This window comes from Cavia porcellus, unplaced genomic scaffold (genome assembly GCF_034190915.1).
Source record: "Cavia porcellus strain 051 isolate PalLab524CR breed Dunkin Hartley unplaced genomic scaffold, mCavPor4.1 scaffold_7, whole genome shotgun sequence".
Taxonomy (NCBI): Eukaryota; Metazoa; Chordata; class Mammalia; order Rodentia; family Caviidae; genus Cavia; species Cavia porcellus.
The window spans coordinates 48295073-48312496 of NW_026947490.1; the positions used below are offsets into that span (position 1 = coordinate 48295073).

General features: G+C 40.2%; 1 protein-coding gene across 4 annotated transcripts in view; it reads left to right on the forward strand.

Annotated features, from left to right (window-relative positions):
- Positions 1-5281: 5281 nt before the first annotated feature.
- Positions 5282-17424, forward strand: part of Slamf7 (SLAM family member 7) — a 61127-nt gene continuing 48984 nt past the window's right edge. For all 4 annotated transcript variants that reach the window (XR_010048815.1, XM_063253528.1, XM_003466676.3 and 1 more), the window contains exons 1-5: positions 5282-5416; positions 14092-14424; positions 14988-15260; positions 15457-15573; positions 16430-16533. Coding sequence is in view for 3 of the 4 variants with exons in the window: in XM_063253528.1 (XP_063109598.1) it covers positions 5362-5416; positions 14092-14424; positions 14988-15260; positions 15457-15573; positions 16430-16533 (882 nt within the window). In the remaining variant the exon portion in view is untranslated. The remainder of the gene's footprint in view (positions 5417-14091; positions 14425-14987; positions 15261-15456; positions 15574-16429; positions 16534-17424) is intronic.

Below are 17424 nucleotides of genomic sequence, written 5' to 3' on the forward strand. Positions count from 1 at the left end.
TAAGGCAGAGTGTATAATTTAGCTCTATGATACTGTAAAAAAATACTTGAAACAATTAATTGATTAATTGTCTTTTCGAGACAGGGTCTTATTATGCAGTACAGGCTGGCCTTGGGCTCACTTTGTAGCCCAGGCTGGTTTCAAATTTGCAATGATCTCTTGCCTCAGCCTCCTGAGTACTGGAATTACAGTCATCACCACCATACCCTGCTCGAAACCATTAATTTATAAAGACAAAAAAATTAAATAGTTCTTGAGGCTCTGGCCTAGAGTGGTGGCAAACCAATGGCATGTGTGCCACATAGCTGTTTGTTATCACTGGAACCTCTGACAAGTCTGTTATCACTCTTCTAGTCTAATATTGGATGACTCCTGGCTTTGGGCTTTTGGTGAGGACACCAGATGACAACGGCAGGGAGCATGTGGTGGAGCAAAATACTCACATCATGAGTCAGAAGAAAAGAGAGACAAGAAAACCAGAGTCCTACATCCCCTTTTGTAGGGGACCACAAATTATAAATTGAATTTATAAGACATTCACAGCCATCCTTGCACTTCCCTTTGAGCCTGATTGGAATGAAAGAATTCACTGCTTTCTTCTGGTTACAGCTGAAAGTCCCAGGGCTAGTGATGCTGTGGGCTCACAGGGCAAGATGAGACTGCCTAGGGTAAGAATGGTATATAGAAGACTATTTGGATGGCTCTCCTTGAACACAGAACAATTATCTCTGCTTTAGCTAAGCCTGGCCTCATCTCCAGGTACTAATATGTACAAAGCTGGTAAAGTTATTTCTTTTTCCCTTCAATTGGCTGTAAACAATGTAAATAGGGCTGGCTGAGGTACTGACGTGTTATCTTTGATGCTAAGTGACAGCTCTGCTTCCTCCCTTTTAGTGCCTCCCTCTAAAAGGTTGAACTCAGAGGGATGGCAGAGCCAACAGCTCCAGAACTGTCAACTGTTTGAGCCTCAAGATAAGAGGTTATGTCTTCCCAAGGCAGAAAAGACTTGCATATCAGAATTGAAGCAACAGCTCCCTAAATGTTAAATGGTAGCTCAATTGTGTTGTACAGCTTGGTCTTTCTGTATATCCTTCTCTCTGCATATTGTAGAGGCACTTTCTAGCCTCCTAGCTAGCTTGGTTCGCATTACTCATATAATTTTTACTATTCTCACCATCACTTATCCCCAAGTCATTTCTTTCTTCATGAATTAATAAATTCTAGGTGAGGCCCTGGGAGAAGACCTTGGTTCTCTGAACTCTCATCTGAACAGGACTAAGGACCCCTTGGCTGCCCATAACTGTAAATATGTCTTAGTGTCTTTACTCTCACCATGGGTTGCACTGGAGCTGGTAGACCTGAGTTAACGTGTCAGGATTCCAATAACATTTCCATGGGATTACAAATAAAAACTTTCCAGCCACTAGGAGGATGGCAAAGGGATTTCTGTAAGAATGGAATCAATGTTTATTACTATTTTCTCACTTGAAAAATGTATTGGCATGAAGAAGACAGTTGAACAGGAGGAAGAGGGCAGGGAATCAAGAATTTAACTTTGTATATGTGAAGTTTTAAATAATTGTTAAACATCTAAATGGAAGTAGTTGGATATTCAAGATGTTAATTCAAGAAAGAGGCTGTCAGAACTGTAAAAAAAAAATCTGAGTATGCCAAAGCAAAAGGTTGAAGGACATGGAACTTGAGATAAAGAAAATATTAAGGAAAGATTAAGACTAGGTGCATATCAATATCTGTGGATAGGAGAGAATTTGTCCCAGCAATCAAAAGACAGTGTGAATCCTTAGGAAGGTAACAACTAAGAAAAGTGGAATTCCATAGGCCAAACTTTCTTAAGAAAGAATGAATTATAATGTGTGTAATGTAGGGATGAGGAGGAGAACAGTAGAGGCCATCAGTCTTGAGTAAAGGCAACATGGTATAAAACGTATTGTGGCTGGGTGCAGGCAGGCAGAGTGTGGTAAGACCATCTGGCCCCTGAACAGAGAGTTATAGGGATAGACAGAAGGCAGGAGACTTTAGGTGGGAAGATCCCAATAAACATCTGTAGTCAAGAATTCTCTGGCAGTCATGTATTTCAGTGGGCAGAGTCCTTGAAGTGTCAGGTGTAAGTTCTCTGTGTCTCCAGATGTCCCCAGATGTCCGAGAACCTGCAAAATTCTTCCTCTTCATCTTATCTCCTCCATAATACCCTGTGCTTGCCAAAGGCAGCCTCCTGTGGTGCTGACTTGAATTCTCTGCAGACAGTAGTGTTTCTGCTGGCAAGCAGGCTGGGGGCTGGGAATGTCAGTTCCCATTGGAGCCTTTCAGGGATGATAAGCTAATACATTACAAATCTGCTAATACATTCTTATTTTACATAGATAAGTTACTTTTATTTCTGCATTGGCTCCCATTTTTAGTTTCACTCTGTATATTCTTTAATGCGGGAATCTCAGAATTTTTCACTGATCTCATCCTACACTATCAAGACCCTCCCCATTTCATGATTGCTTCTTTCAACATCTTTCCAAAAACCTTAGTCTGATCATTTATAGGAACAAGGAAGGTTATGACATGAGGGATAAAAGTGGGAGAGAGGTTAAAATGTCTGCTCCAAAAGCATCTCGAGGTCAGTGTCTACAGAATTACTCCATTCTGATTCTGTTTGCAAAAAAAAAAAAAAAAGAAAGAAAAAAATACAGGAATAAAAACCACAGTATTTTATTTCTAACATTTATAGTAGTATGGCTAGTATAAATTTATACTAGTTTATACTAATTTATAGTAGTATAACATACTAGTATGGCTAAAAAAAAAGGACAATATGTCATAATGTAAATATCACTGAATTTGAGCTTAAAATATTTAGGCTCCTGTCCTGGCTCGAATAAAATGCTGTGTAATGTTGATTAAAAAAACACCATTAATTAAACTGTTAAGATTAGTAAATATGTAGTCAAGCACAGAGGTACACACTTGTAATCCCAGCACTGAGGAAGCCTAAGGCAAGAGGATAACAAGTCTAATTCCCTCCTGGACAATGTAGCAAGACATTGTCTCAAAATAAAAAGTACTGGGGGTAGGGGCTAGGGATTTAGCTCAGTGGCATAAGTGCCTGCCTTGCAAGCAGGCAGTAGTGAGTTCGAACCCTGGTACCGATAAAAAAGAAAAAGACAAAAAAAAATTACTGGAGGTAGAAGCCAGCCTGAAAACTGTCCTAAGGAGTCTGATCAGAAATAAAAGAGAAAGAAACAAATTTCTAGGCAAAAGGACCAGGGGGATCCCATCTCAAGAGGGCAAGAGAGCTGATAGTCTAGAAATTCCCAATTTTATTAGTAAACCAAAGCAATGTATCAACATGCATTTCAGGGTTCAAGAACATGTATGTGATTAGCAAGGAACAGAACAGCTTTACACCCAGGTTTGTAATTTTCTGGACTGATATCCTGCCCCGGGAGTATTGTAAGAGACAGCATTCCTGAACACAAGGGAGCAAGCAGCCTTCCACCGCTACCTCCTTCCCTGAGAAAGGTCAACAAGGTCACAGTCCCTATGGCTGATCCTTTAGCCTGGAAACCCACAGCTGGGGTTGTAGCTTGTGTAGCTCAGTGGTAGAGTACCCTTGGGTTTTAATTTCTAGTGCCAAAAGTTAGTAAACAAGTGTCAACCTATTAGCTAAGGTAAAAAACTATATATGCATTCTTGTTGTTTCCTGAAATCTTGGGAGTGCCACAAAACTCAGGGAATCACATTTACCAGGTTATTGTAAAGGGTATTACAAAGGATTCAGATGAATACCAAATGAAGTGGCACATAGGACAAGGTCCAGAAGGGTCTTGTGCACCAGAGCATCTGTCCCCGTGAGGTTGAAATGGAACCCCTTCTCTACTACAGCACTCTCTGACTTCATATTTTAGAAATTTTTATGAAGACTTCATAATGTAAGCATGATTAATAATTACTTCAACCTCCAGCCTTTCTCCCTTTTTACAGGGTAGGAGATGAGGCTGGACAGTTCAAGTTTCCAATCATGAGCTACACAAGTTTCCAATCATGGACTGAGTTTTCTGACAACAGGTTCCCATCCTGAAACTATCCAGCAACTCATCAAGAGTCATTTCATCAAAACAAAAGAGCTGTTATTACTCAGGAAACTTACTAGAGTTTTAGGAGCTCTGTACTGAAATCAGACATAAAAATTCAATTTCTCATATCATGTAGTATACACATATTCATAACTCTTATTTCTAACAAATTAATTGCTTTGTCATGAAATTTCTCTGTCTACCGTAAAGTTAACTTTCTCCGATATTTGGGTAATAACTCCATGCTTCTATCTAGTGGCTGAATGGTATAAATTTATCCACCCATTTACTCTCAGCCCATCTATATTTTTAAAATGCATCTCTTGTTAATAAGATCATTCAATCTCAGTTTTTCTTTTTATCCATTTTAACAATCTTTGCCTTTGAATTGTAGTGTTTAGTCAACTTATACTTAGTATAGTTATTTATGTGGTTGGATTTAAGGTGACCATTTTACTATATTTTGTTTGCTTGTTCTCTTTTTGTTTTCATCATTTTTCTTTTCTTCCTTTAGAAATAACTATTATTAGAATTTTTTTAGAATTCTATTTTGTGATTTTGTTGACTTTTTAAATAGTTATATTTGCATTATTTTCTTAGTATTTTCTTATCAGCCATTTGGATACACTTTGTTATGAAATATTTGAGTCTCCTACCCACTGAGTTATCTACTTAAAGTTTTTTTCTTTTGGTAAGACTTCTTTATATATTATAGATTGAAGAACTTCATAAGATATATGAGTTGTGATTATCATCTCCCACTCTGTGATTTAATTTTTATTCTCAATGGTTTATCTTAGTTAAAAGAAATTTTATTTTGTAATATACTTTAAACCTTTAATTTCTCACCTCTAAAATAGGGTTTACACTAGTATTTCACTCAAAGCATTGTTATACAGAATGAGTTAATGAATTCAGGCACAGCTCCTGGCTTAGAAAATTTCAATAAATATTCCCTCCAATGCAACTCCTTTTGTCCTTCCATTTCATTTTCTATTTTCTCTCTTTCTGTGTCTCTGGAAAATCATGTTGTGTAATAGAAAAACCAAACCATATGATCATGAGGAGTTCTTAGCCCAAATCTATGTATTTGTGTGAATCAGAAAATAAATTCCACTTTTGGTTTTCATTTGTTTCTTCATTAGTGGAATAAGCATGACGCTTAATCTTTTCATCTCACGTGTCAGCTGCATGATTCTGTTTACTTAAACCCCACGGTGAGGAAGCAATGTGAGAAAAGTGGTTTCATTTTAGTGGCTGACACCCAGAGAACAGTATGGCTGCTCCCCCAGTACGACTTATTCTAATCTCTCTCCTCTGCCAACTGACAGGTGAGTCCAGTCAGACCCTTTCCCATTGTCTTGACTAGTTTTCTGATCCTGAGATGTAGCTCTGGATCCCTGGGTCCACCTGGACCTCTGGTTCAACTCAGAAGGCTCTGCTCCTCATCTAGCATTGCTTCCTTAAAAACAAATTAAAAAATAAAAAATAAAAAAACTTCTGGTCTTTGGGCAAGAAGAGACTAGAGAGATTGGGGGAGAAAAGCTCTGGGGACCATCTGCCCTTCTGATGGCTCCAGGAGGGAAGGGCTGAGGGAAGAGGTGCTGGTGTAAGAAGGCTTATGTTCTGCCATAAATTATTTAAGGAAAGTCAGAACTTCCCTGACTAAAGAGCTTAGTCTTTATCTTCCAGCCTCCTACCTTTTGAGGGTAACTTTACAACAAAATTATATAGGTGTGCATTTATTTATTTATGAATATATTATATTTAAATGAATTCCATGTATTGCTGAATATGGATAACAATTCTTTTGATATAAGGAATCTTTTGAATTTTCTCTGTCAATATAAGCAAATCTAATCAGTCTTTACTTAGGGCATGAATTCTTCCTGTGGGCATGGTATATTTAATCACACAGGGTGAAGAATTTTGTGCACCTGTCATTGATATGATAGTATTTGAAGATTTTTCTATACTCAGTGCTGTCAGAAAAGACAAGGAGCCCTAGAAGTGAGAAATGTCTCTCCTGTCATCAGACTTAGGGGCTCAGCACAACTGTTCATTATGTGCACCCCTCATCTGCCTAAAGTGACTTGCCAAAACCATCCAGGCACTCAGAACTCTCTATGGTTTCCTCTCATCACTTGGCCTCACTGAGCTATCTGCATCTGCAGACTCACTGCTCCCTGAATTCATTAGAAATTTTCTGTTGTTTAGAAGCCCCTGGATCTGCCAGGCTTGGAGGTGTATGTTTGTAATTCTAGCATTCAGGAAGGCTGAAGCAGGAGGGTCACAGGTTTGAGCCTAAAGTGAGCAGTTTAGCAATTTAACAAGACCCTGTCTCAAAATTAAGAAGGAAGAGAGGAGGAAGAAGAAAGGAGAAGAGAGGGCAAGGAGGTAAGGAGGAGGGGAGAAAGAGAACAAGGAGCAGCACCTGGTCTTAAGCAGGTGCTCCTAAAATAAACTTGTTTTATAAGTCTTAGAACTGAAACTATGACCAGAAATGGAACTCAAAGAAGGTGAGATGGGGGAGGACATCCCAGGTGTCCACGTGAAATCTGAACTTTGTGCAAGAAGGTACAAAGGTCAAATTCTGCCATAGGGGTCTCTTCTGCCCTGCTTGAGGAGGCTGTCAGCAGTCATGCAGAACCCCATCCCTGAAAGGAGTCAGAGATTGTCCTGGAGCAGTGGTGGCAGACCTATGGCACACATGTTATTTGTTTTTAAGAAAAAATATGTTAATATATGAGTTTTTTCTTTCTAAACTAAAGCCTTAGTATTCAAGATTAATTGCAGTGTTGACGCTGTGGGATAAATAAGTGAGTTTGGGGTTGCACTTTGGAAACTCATCATGATGATGTTTGCCATCACTGTCCTAGAGCCTACACCAAGCAGGGAAGTACAAGGAGAGCTGACCTTGACCAAGGATAGCCTAGGTTTGACTTAGTAGCTGTGTTCTTGTGTGAAAGTTAACGCATCCCTGAGCCATGCTCTTCTCAAGTGTGGAACAGGGAAGGGAATCTAACTTGCATAATTATTGTGATGTTTTAAAACGAGATATAAATGCAAATCATCATTTATGCTCCTACTCCATCCAAGGTGCTTTTCATGCTAAGTCTCTAAGACAAGTATTATTACCTCTATTTCGCAGATTAAGAAAGTTAAGCTCAGAGAGATCAGGTTTCATGGGTAAGACATTAAGAGGCATAGCAGTCCCAGCACTTTGGGAGGCTGAGGCAGGAGGATAACAAGCTGGCCTCCAGCCTGGTCAACTTAGTGACTTAATGAAACCCTGTCTCAAAAATAAAAAGGGGTTAGAATGAGATGTATCTGACTGCAAGGACCCTGGGTTTTTATTTCCTCTATCAAAAAATAAATAAATAAAAAATATAATGGAGATTGAGTTTCCAGAGCTAGTGTCCTCATCACGCCAAATTAATCCTGTACTTGACAGCAGGGAAGTACTCAGTAAATTTTTATTTGAGCTGATTCTTCCCCAGAGAGGGCCAACTGAGATTTCCTCCTTCTCCAAGAGCACAAGCCCAAGTTAGGCAGCGGAAGGACCAAGGAAAACAGGTAGTACTGATTAAAGTGACACCAACAGGGCGTCACTTTACCCGAGGTCAGCAGGGCCCAGAAGCAACTTTCACAGCCTCAGATGTCTCATCTAAATTATAGGCACAATAGGCTGTTCCTGGCATATTTTGTGGTGATTAATGATACAGTCACTCTGAAGGGACAACAGAAGAAAAATCAGAAAAAGGAATATAGGGATATGGCAGAGAACCAGAAAAAATAAGGATGAGGTGGTGGGAGATAAGTGTGAGCAGCATGGTGAGGAGCTCAAAGGTCAACAGGGCAGGAAAGAGTAGGACCAAATGAAGAAGGGTGTGGTGAATTGGGAGATCTGCAAAGTTCCCATTCTGTGTACATCCCACATGGCTTGATTTGCAATGTTCTGTCCAGAGGAAATTAGTAAAGGAGAAGTTAGCTAAAGAGCAGTAGACTCCAGACTTCTTTTAAAAATACATTACAAATACATAAATGACTACACAGAGAACTGATGCCTCTATGATGGTGGGGAAATTCTGTAACCTCTGCCCATCATCCTTTGTTCTACTTTGCCTCCCTCAGGCCTCTTCTAAGCTTCCCAGAAACACATGGAATCACTCAGACTCCCAGGGTAGCTGGGGAACATTTCAGGAAAGCTTGCCTTATGAGCCATGGTTCACTGACTTGGGGCATGTCACCTTAACCCTCTCTGATCGCCAGCCTTATCACCTGTGAATGGACTTGGATTGAGCAGTTCCAAATTTCTTCTCAGTCCTGAGACATTCTAGTTCTTGGTTTCCAAGAGGAGAGAGCCACAACATGCTTGTGCTTTCCTGACCCTCTGACATAGAGCAGAAAGTGCTTGGAGAGTTACGTGGAAGCTGGGTTGGTGGGAAGGAGGCGAGCTCAAACTCTCCTCCCCAGAAGTCTTCCTCCTGGATCCCTTGAGAATGCGGTGAAATGAAAGCAGAAAAGGCAAATTACACTGTTCACTGCTCTGACTTAGGTAGAAGAATGGCCATTTCTTCATGGGGCCCAGACCATCTGTGGCTTAAGGTTGGTGTTTGTAATTACTCATTCTCTATCATCTTCTGGTCCCACAGATGTGTTAGCCCCTCCCCTTCTGCATCCCTAAAAAACCTATTATTTCCCCTTTTATAATACTTCTAGTTACTTAATGACTGTCTCCCAATTTCATGAACTCAAGGGTCATGAGTGCCTTTTTCCCCAGCTATGATTTTTGCTTCAAAATTAGCCTATGATAAGCATGGAACTAAGTACGTTCTTATCCAGGAAAGAAGAAGACAAAGGTGACCTGGCTAGATATGATAAAATGCTATAGAATCACCCATACAGATGGAAAAGCCAGTACAGAAAGGGCACTTCATTTCAGCCTTGGACAGTTTAAAAGCTTGTTTATGAAATTATTTTCCTACTTATCTGGGAAGAGGAAACAAAACTAGTTAGGATTCATAAAACCTGGCACTTGTTCTCTGATTCACATTTAGAAAGTGACAGAGAGCTGCCTTTTTTTCATTATTCCTCTTTGCACTTTCAAGATACACTTCAGATAGAACAATATGCTTCATCTGGCACTGTGTAATCTTCCAATTTTATTCTAACAGGGAATAATGAACTTGGGGCATTTCCTTGTACTACCACACAATTCACAACTTATGGTATTTGCCCCAAGAAAATAACCCCTGACTGTGAAAAAAGCAAAGAGTAATTGTTTGTGGTTTAAAAGCATACATGCAGAAGCTACATTTTTTTTTTTTTTTACTTTTGTCACCTATATTCCCATGACAGTTGGGATGTGGGTTTGCCTGCCAAAGGTGTATATGATAGGAAGTCTATCCTCACTGTGGTGACTTAGACGTGGTGGAAACTTTAACAGGTCAGTCTGCTGAAAGGTGTCATGTCAGGGGGGGCACCACCCTTAGAAAAAATTAATGCTCTTGTCTAAAATCTAATGTGAAAATACAATTACTTAAATGTTGCCTAAATCCAGGAATTGCACTCATATGAGTACTTAAAGATTTACTTGACTTCAAAATACTCATCCTTTCCATCTCTGTTGTTGATGTGAAAGAAATGAATGGGTTAACTGATTAAACATTCAAAATGAATTTGATTTTGTCTGAAACATTTACAGGGACTATTTTGACATGCCTTGAGGTAGTTACAGAGAAGGCAGTTTAAAAGCACCCTCAAATTGAATCAAAGGAAAGGGTCTAGATCCCAGAACTAGAGTGACATGTGGTGAAACCCTCAAATCATAACCTATTATCTATGTGCTCTTGGATAAATTTCTTGGTTATTGTTTGTTCTTAATATTTTTTTTTTATGAACTTAAGAATTAGTAAACCTTCCCCTTAAAAAAAAAAAACACTTTACAGTGCTGGAGATCAAGCCCAGGACCTTGTGCACGCCAGGCAAGGGCTCTACCACTAAGCTACAAGCATAGTCTAGCGGTTCTAAAATATTCAAATAGTAGATAGTTTAGGCTTTGGAGGAAATATTATCTGCTGCAATCACTCAGTTTACTCTATCTGGTGCAAAGGCTGCCATGCACTACGTAAATGAAGAAGCATGTCTATATTCTAATAAGACTTTATTTACAAAGGCAAAATAGCAAGATAGATTGACTATAGGTTGCTGAACCTTGTATAAAAAGTTCAAAATACCTAATTTGTGGAAAAGCTTTAGGTATATATTTACAGTAAATCTTTAGCACAGAGAATACCTTTAATAACTCACAAGTATTATTATTTGGAAACTTTTGCCAAGATATTTGAGTTTTAATTGGACAAAGGAAGCAATTTGTATATCTGATAGTCATGAGTTCCATTGGTACTGGAGTACTAGAAAATATTATGATACAAAAGGAAGTTGGGAAAGGAATAGAATCCAGATGCTTGGTTAAGCTCACAGCCCAGCTAGGCTCTGAAAACAGTGCATAAGAACCACAATAGTTCTCATTTTCATTTCTTTTAAAATAAAAATAAAATGAGTATAACCATGCTAAATTTAATATATCCAGCTTAGACTACATTCATATGCTTAAAAATTCTGTCTATTTATTTGAAGGCATTTTGCACATAAATTATAAATTCTCATTTCTACCACCCATAGAACTTTTCTGGAAAATTCCATCACATTGCATAAGGGTAGCTTTCATCTAGAGTTAGTAAACTTTATATAAATAGAAACAATTAGAGTTATAAGTTTAGAAGGGAAAATCACTTTATTAGAAAGAGGAGAGAAACAAGGAGATAGATAGCTACCTTGTTGGAGTAAGGAGGGGAGCCCAGAGCTGGTACTCAAGAATCTTTGTTCTTAGTCTCTTTCATTATGTGGCAAGAAAGGGACTCTCCCCTTGACAGTTGTTATCTCTTGATCGGCTATTTTAGGCTCTGAGACCCCTGATTCAGTCACTGTCTCTTTCCATTGCCTATGTGTACATTCTTGAAGAAATTTTCTTTGGACTCTTTGTACTGTCAGGGTGACATCTGTGAGAATTATAGCCGAACCTCACATTCAAGGCCAAGTGAGCAAAAAAGGATTAGATGTACATGTTAGTATATCAGTACATTGAGAGAATAATGCATTGCATATACAAGTGTGCATCTAGGTATGAATATACATTTGTCTTTTTTGTATATAACTGGAAGAGGAGAGGAGTGAGTTGGAGCTCTTGCTTTGAAGCCCACTGAGTTGCTTTTCAGTTCTCTCCGCTTCTCTGAACTGTTCTGTCTAGCAGACATTTAACTCTTTCTGATCAGGGTTTGTTGGAAACCTTATTAAGGTTAACCTTAACTTTTCCAGCCTTCCTCCACAACAATTTCTTCCTTGCTCCAGATTTCTACAAGGAATGTCAAACTATGGTTTGTGTTTTGAAGTTGGCAAAACTGACAAACACATATTTGTTATTCTTCCTGGCAAAGCTCAAGGCTGAGCCAGCAAACTTGGGGTACTTTAGAGTGAGCAGCAAGGTTCTTCTGCTCAAGGTCCCCATGTGGGGGAAGAGTGAGTTCTTCCACTGTGGCATGGAAGTGGACCCTGTCACAAAAGACAAAAACAGCCAGTCTGAGCATCTTTTATGAGAGTGTACCCTCTCTGGATGCTCAAATTGGAATCCTTTCCTATTTTTCTTACTTTTATTTGTTAAGGGCTGATCTAATCTTTGTTAGCAGGTCCATCTAAATTCTCTTAGCAGTGTCTCTTACTTTCTAATGGAAGATTTTTCCTGTATAGTCAGTCCCCAACTTACAAATAAGTTCTTTTCCAGGACCACATTCTTAAGTTGGATTTATCTGTAGTCTGACACAGTGAGTCTTACACATCCTTGACACAATATACAGTATAAAGCATTTAAAAACACATAAAATACTGTCAATAAACTACTTTTATTTTTAAGCACAACAAGCACACAGCCACACAGCTGTGACACCGTTTGGCAGACATGAGAGCTACATCTACAATATGTATGCATCTACATGTGTTAGTAATTCCAGATTCTTTCCTATCTGAAAAGTCCACAGCTCAATTGTTCACAAGTATGGACTAGCTGGAAATGAATAGATTAATAAAAATAAGAAAGAATTGGGGATGTAGCTCCGGGTGAAATTCTGGTTTCAATTCTCAGTACTACCTGCTCCCCGCAAAATAATTCAACTTATGCATTATGTTAAGAAGCAGGAGGAAAAACAACTTTGGGATTTGTCCATTTAATCTAAGAGTTTAATTTTATTAGTCATTTCCATGAGACTTAAATGAGCTCTATTTCTGTGCTTTAGTTCTCTCATCTACATAAAATGTACATTAAAGTCTGAACTCTAAAGGTACCTTTGTAAGTTTTTTCCAGTTACAGACTAGTTTGTCACTGACACCCATTGTATCTTAGGTTCCTATTCTGTAAGATGGGAATATAAAAAATTATTCCCCCAAGGATCATTTTAAGGGTTGAATGAGGTCATAGTAAATCTAAGAAGATTGTTGGCCCCAATATAAAAGCTATCACTGAACTATGCTATCCCCAGAGTTTGCTACCTATTGTGTAGAAGATGACTCATTCCTCATAACTACTATATTATGCTTGGGAAAAAATACCTGACATTCAAAAATTAGAGGAGAAAAGGTTTGTTTCACTTAAACTTTCAATGGGTTCAGTCCATAGGAGGCCAGCCCAGGGCAGAAACTGCGAGGTGAAAGAGCCTAATGGAAAAAAGCTGCTCACACCATGGCAGCCAGGAAGCAGAGAGAGAGAAGGGAGGACCTGGGGATTAAAATGCACTCTTTCAAGTTATGCTCCACAACAACCTACCCTTTCCAATGAGGCCCTACTTCTGTACATGGGACTTTGGTGGACATTTTACATCTAAACCATAACACTTGCTTCTCTAGAATGCTCAACCACTTTTTTTGTACTGAGGATTGAACTCATGACCTCACACTGGCCAGGCCAGCACTTGTGCCGCTGAGCTAAATCCCTATCAGCTGGCCACTTCTGGAAGTTTGTTCAACAGTCATTTTTAACTCTTTTTCACTTGGAGCCACATAAACATTGATGAATGCTTAAGAGTCATACTTTCTAAGTCATACTTTCTAAGGTGAGCCAAGATTATGATAGACCAAGCAGGGAGTAGAGTCACATGCCTGTAATCCCAGCACTCAGGGGGCTGAGGCAGGAGGATCATGGTGAGTTCAAGACCAGCCTGGGCTAGAAAGTGGGCTCAAGGCAAGCCTGAACTGCATAGTGAGATACTGTCTCAAAAAGAGCCCCCCACCCCAAAAAAAAACTTTTCATGGAAGTAAAATCCTATTACAGTTCCTGAAAGTCTGTGATGAGTATCATGAGTTAGCTTGGACACAGTGCAGGGATCCCTGTCACTTGACCTTTTCTTCCCATTAGGGCAGATTAGACTGCAAGTGAGTAAGAAGCTGTTTTGAGGATAACTTTGAATCCACTCCAGTTTATCATAAAATAGAAAGATAAATCATTCTAAAATTCCTACGATATTACTCACTTTACTGTCCTAATCCATTCCTGCAAAATTCTGTCCCCATAGCAAGCAGTCTGTCTTCATCAGTTGTCAGTTTCAGCTCTCTCTTGAGCAATCTGATAGCCCTAAGGGAGAATGAGACAGTCACATTCTCTCTTGTCCTCTTATAGGATCCTGTCTAGGATGGAGCAGGCTTTCTGAACTACCTTAGAATGTATTCTTTTCAGCTAGAAGTCTCTGGGAATTGGGATCATTTGTAGTCACTCCTTACAGGCAAGAGGATTCTGGTCTCAGTGTTCTCATATGAGTGAGGTTCAGAAGGGCTTTCCAAAGATTTCTCACACTGGATCATGAGAGTTTCTCAGGGTCTTTTCAAGACCTAAAGGAAGCGATGAGTAATTGGTGGCAAAGGCAGAGACTCAGGCTAATATACTTTTTTGTGTTTGCAGTGGCTGCAGCCTCTGAAGCCTTCAAGGAGCTGGTTGGGGCCGTTGGTGGATCTGTGACCTTCTCTCTGAATTTCACAGTACAGCAAGTTGACAGTATTGCCTGGACCTTCAATGAAACCAATTTCGTCACTGTAGAGCCAGCCGTAGGAGACCAACCGGCCACTAGCATAGTAGCACAGAAACGTAACAGGCACAGGGTGTTTCTCCAAGATGGAGGCTTCTCTCTGACATTCAGTGAACTGAAGAAGACTGACTCAGGCATCTACTCTGTGGTGATACACAGCTCAGACTCTGAGAGTCCCCTCACCTGGAAGTACAGGCTTCATGTCTATGGTGAGCAGATTCAATTCTCATGATTCTTCCATGTGAGCAGAATCTGCTGGATAAACACTTGACAGCAATGTGGGATAGAGGACTCTTGCATGAATGAAGTAGATATCGCTGACCCCTGAGGTCCCTGCCTACTCAGATTCTATAATAGACTATACAGTAAAGTAAATGGGCAACATGGAAAGTGGCAGTCACACAAACCTAAGTCAAATTCTGGCTTCTGTACTTCCTAGTGCAGGCCTTAAGTAGCCAGGTTACTTAATTCCTTTGAGACTTAGTTTCCTTATGTGTCATGGTAGGGCAATGATTACTGCCTTAGGAAGCTCATGTGGCATAAGCATCAATCACAATCCTTTCTCCTACAGATCTGATCATTGTTACCATCATCAATATTATTACTATATTGTTATGTGGGCACTTAGACACTTGGATAAGAATGAAAACTCTGCTCTGAATTACTTCTTCCTTTTTATTCTTCTCAAGAAAATTTAGGTCCAGGTTTTCCTAGAATAATTCAAAGAGCTATAAGCATATTTTCCACTCCTGGCTGTACTTCCTTTTCACAGAACACCTGTCAAAGCCCAAAGTCACCATGGGTCTATACAGCAATAAAAATGGCACCTGTACAACCAACCTGACATGTTTCGTGGAAGAGGGAGGAGAGGATGTGATCTACAGCTGGAAGGCCCTGGATCAGGCAGCCAATGAGTCTCATGATGGCTCCATCCTCCCCATTTCCTGGACTCCAGGGGAAAACGACATGACCTTCATCTGTATGGCCAGGAACCCTATCAGCAGCAATTCCTCAAGCCCCATCCTTGCCCGGAAGTTCTGTGAAGGTGACTGTCCCCTCTTTCCAGGAGCTCTAGTTCAAGTAATGATAACATCTTCAGCTGCTAACTCCCAGGGAATAGGCTCTGCAGTCTGGGAAGTCACCATGCTGGGAGGAAAGTGGCAGGTGCTCCAAAACTTGGGTTACCTTTCCTAACCAACTTTTCTCCTTTCCTCACACTTACGTCCATTCTTTCTTTAAAGGTGCTGTTGATGACTCAGGTTTCCCCTTGAAACTTTTATATCTACTGTTGGTGCTCATCCCAATATGCTTCCTGGTGTCCGTGGCAGTTCTCACTAGCCTAATGAAGAGAAGAAAAGGTGTGATTTTTTTTTGTTGTTGTCACTATCACTTGTGCATTTTCCCCCTCATTTATTCCACAAGCATGTGATGAGCCTTATGTAAGCCTTGGTACTGAAAACACAGGTCATAATCCTCCCCAAGAAGCACACAGGTAGCCTATACTCCATGGTTCTGGAGTAGAAATAGACTTGGAGTCCTTGCCTTTTCTTCTGAAACCAAAATCTCTCTCCAGCATCCACTTATCTCTTTCTCCCAGAGGGAGTTGTTGGTGTGGCCCCTCTGCTGACACATGCTTCATATAGCTGGCTCTGTCCCTCTGATCTGAAAGATGATGCCCTCCAACTTTGGTACTTCCCCAGAACACCCTTCAATCAGCCCTTCTTATCCACATCCACATCAAGAGTCCCCAAACTAGTCCCAGTTTTCTCCACTGAGTCATCTCTTGAGACCATTCACCACTCCTTACTTCAGCATAAACACATTCTTCTTGGAAAAGCTGTTCTCTTACCTCCACACAGCCTTGCTGATATATTTTCTCAGCCCCTACCTGATATTGTCCATCTGGGATGTGAGGGAGAGACTTGAACACTGAAAACACTATGAAAGCATTTATCACCTTCTCTGTTTCCCATTCTGGTCACCTGGGTTCCAAGATCATGAATGAAGGGGCCTATTTCATCCTTATTTACCTAGGATTTTGTCCAGATTTAAAACTGGAAGTTCCCTGCCCCAGCAAATCCTTCAGTTGCAGGATACCTGGAGTGGCTGTGACCCTCAGTGGGCCATCCATGTGAGATGATGGTGATGAGATGACGGTAAGGGTGGTGAGTGGTGAGATTGGCAGGCTTTCATTTTCCCTTTACTTGATTTCAGAACCTGTTGAAATCAAGAGCAGCGTGGACATCCAGCAGAAAATTCCTAACTTCTATCCCTATTCTGCAGAGAACGTGGATTATGACACAATCCCCTCAATCCATGTAAGTCCTGCTCCATGTTTCTTAGGACCTGATTCATCTTTCTAAGGCTCTCTTTGTTTTACTTTGAGATTTTCCTATGGTTTGGGTAACATGGAAATCGACAGAGAGGTTAGACTACAGAGCCCTGAAAACTCAGTGTACCTATGTCTCCCCCCAAGTCTTTACGGATTCACCTCTGTGCAGAAGTTGACAGCCTCTCAAGCACCTGGTTCTGAGCCAGTTAGTAACACTTATGCTGTGAACACTGCATGACTCACCCTTTCCCTTCTGCAGTTCACAGTTACCACTCAAAATGACCAATTCCTTTTGCATAGAGGTGGGTTGAGAACTGTGACTTTGACACAGTGTTTGAGTAATGGTGTCAAAAGACTCGTTGCTCTAGACTCCTCTTTCTTTAGGTGACTCAGAACCATGAAGGGAAGGGCCAGAAGCCTTTATCACTTTAGATCTACACTCAATTTAGAAAGGACTTACCTTCCTAAGTTCCCACTTTACTGCACTGAAGTGAATGGGCACAGTATAATTCAAACTGAAAAGAAAGTCATAAAATAATGTTTAAAGAAACCCAAATAACAAAATGACAACCAGGAGACATGGAGCAAGTGGACAACTTCAAAAAGTGCCCCAGGACTAGTCATTATAGCCCAAAGTAGGAAGCTCTTTTAGATGAGGGGGAGCCCTTTTCTGAAGTGACCCACTTAATGCAGAAATTAAATTAGACCTTCAAAACCCCAATTTGGCTTTAGCTTTTGGTGTCTCTTGATCAGGAGCATCTTCTCTATCTACATTTACCCATGCAGACCTATTTAAAAGAGGAGACACTACCTTTCCTCTTTGAAGTTATTAATATTCTGAGAGCTCCTTCCTTCCTCTTAGGAGGACTGCTTTGTG